General features: G+C 44.5%; 1 protein-coding gene across 1 annotated transcript; it reads left to right on the forward strand.

Moving 5' to 3' along the window:
• Nucleotides 1-379: 379 nt before the first annotated feature.
• T265_16176 (hypothetical protein) lies at nucleotides 380-661 on the forward strand (the record flags this gene model as incomplete). Its single annotated transcript, XM_009179723.1, has 1 exon — nucleotides 380-661. A coding segment is annotated over one exon (261 nt), but the record flags the coding sequence as incomplete, so codon positions are not given.
• Between the last annotated feature and the right edge of the window lie 53 nt (nucleotides 662-714).

Genomic DNA, 714 nt, shown 5'->3' on the forward strand with positions numbered 1-714 from the left:
TGTGATCGAACGGTGCAGATTGTTAGATGGATAACTTATGACTTGACAGGAGTGTGTGAAAAAAGCTATAAAAAATAACTGAGTGTTAGTGTGGCTCATCTTCCGTTTACGGGTCTCCGTGCTACTCAAGCCGAATTTATTGTGCAATATGGCGAATAATCCGTGTAAATGACATGCTATCAGTTCATGTCTAGATTGTGTGCGTGAGCGTTTGGAAGTATGGATTGTTAACTAATGTCAGGTCCCCCCATGTTCACTACTCTGTTCCAATAAACTGTGTGGTTGTCGCAGTGTCAACATAACTATTTCTGATGAGGGTGGGAGGGGTTGAGTATTGTATTGAGGCTAGTTTCCTCTTCTCTGTCTTCATGTACCTCAGGATGCTGAACTAGAACGGTTGATGAAAGCGCGCGAGGCAGAATTGGCGTATCTGAGAGAAAAGAACAACCTAGAAATAAGCACCTTGGCCCAGCAAATGAAGATTGATGTAGAGAAGTTCAAGGAAATGGTTGGAACGATTGGACCAGAAACTATAAAAGCGATGGCTACGGCCAGTTCAGACAACAACCTTCGTATGCTCAGTGCCCTTGGACTTCAAAGTACATTGATCACCGATGGGTCAACTCCTGTCAATTTGCTGAGTACTGCTCATGGTCTGATTGGTCAGATGATGCATCCTCAGAGCTGCCGAGACGGCATGAAGCGCAAACATCC

Source organism: Opisthorchis viverrini (assembly GCF_000715545.1).
Source record: "Opisthorchis viverrini unplaced genomic scaffold scaffold15677, whole genome shotgun sequence".
NCBI classification, from domain to species: domain Eukaryota; kingdom Metazoa; phylum Platyhelminthes; class Trematoda; order Opisthorchiida; family Opisthorchiidae; genus Opisthorchis; species Opisthorchis viverrini.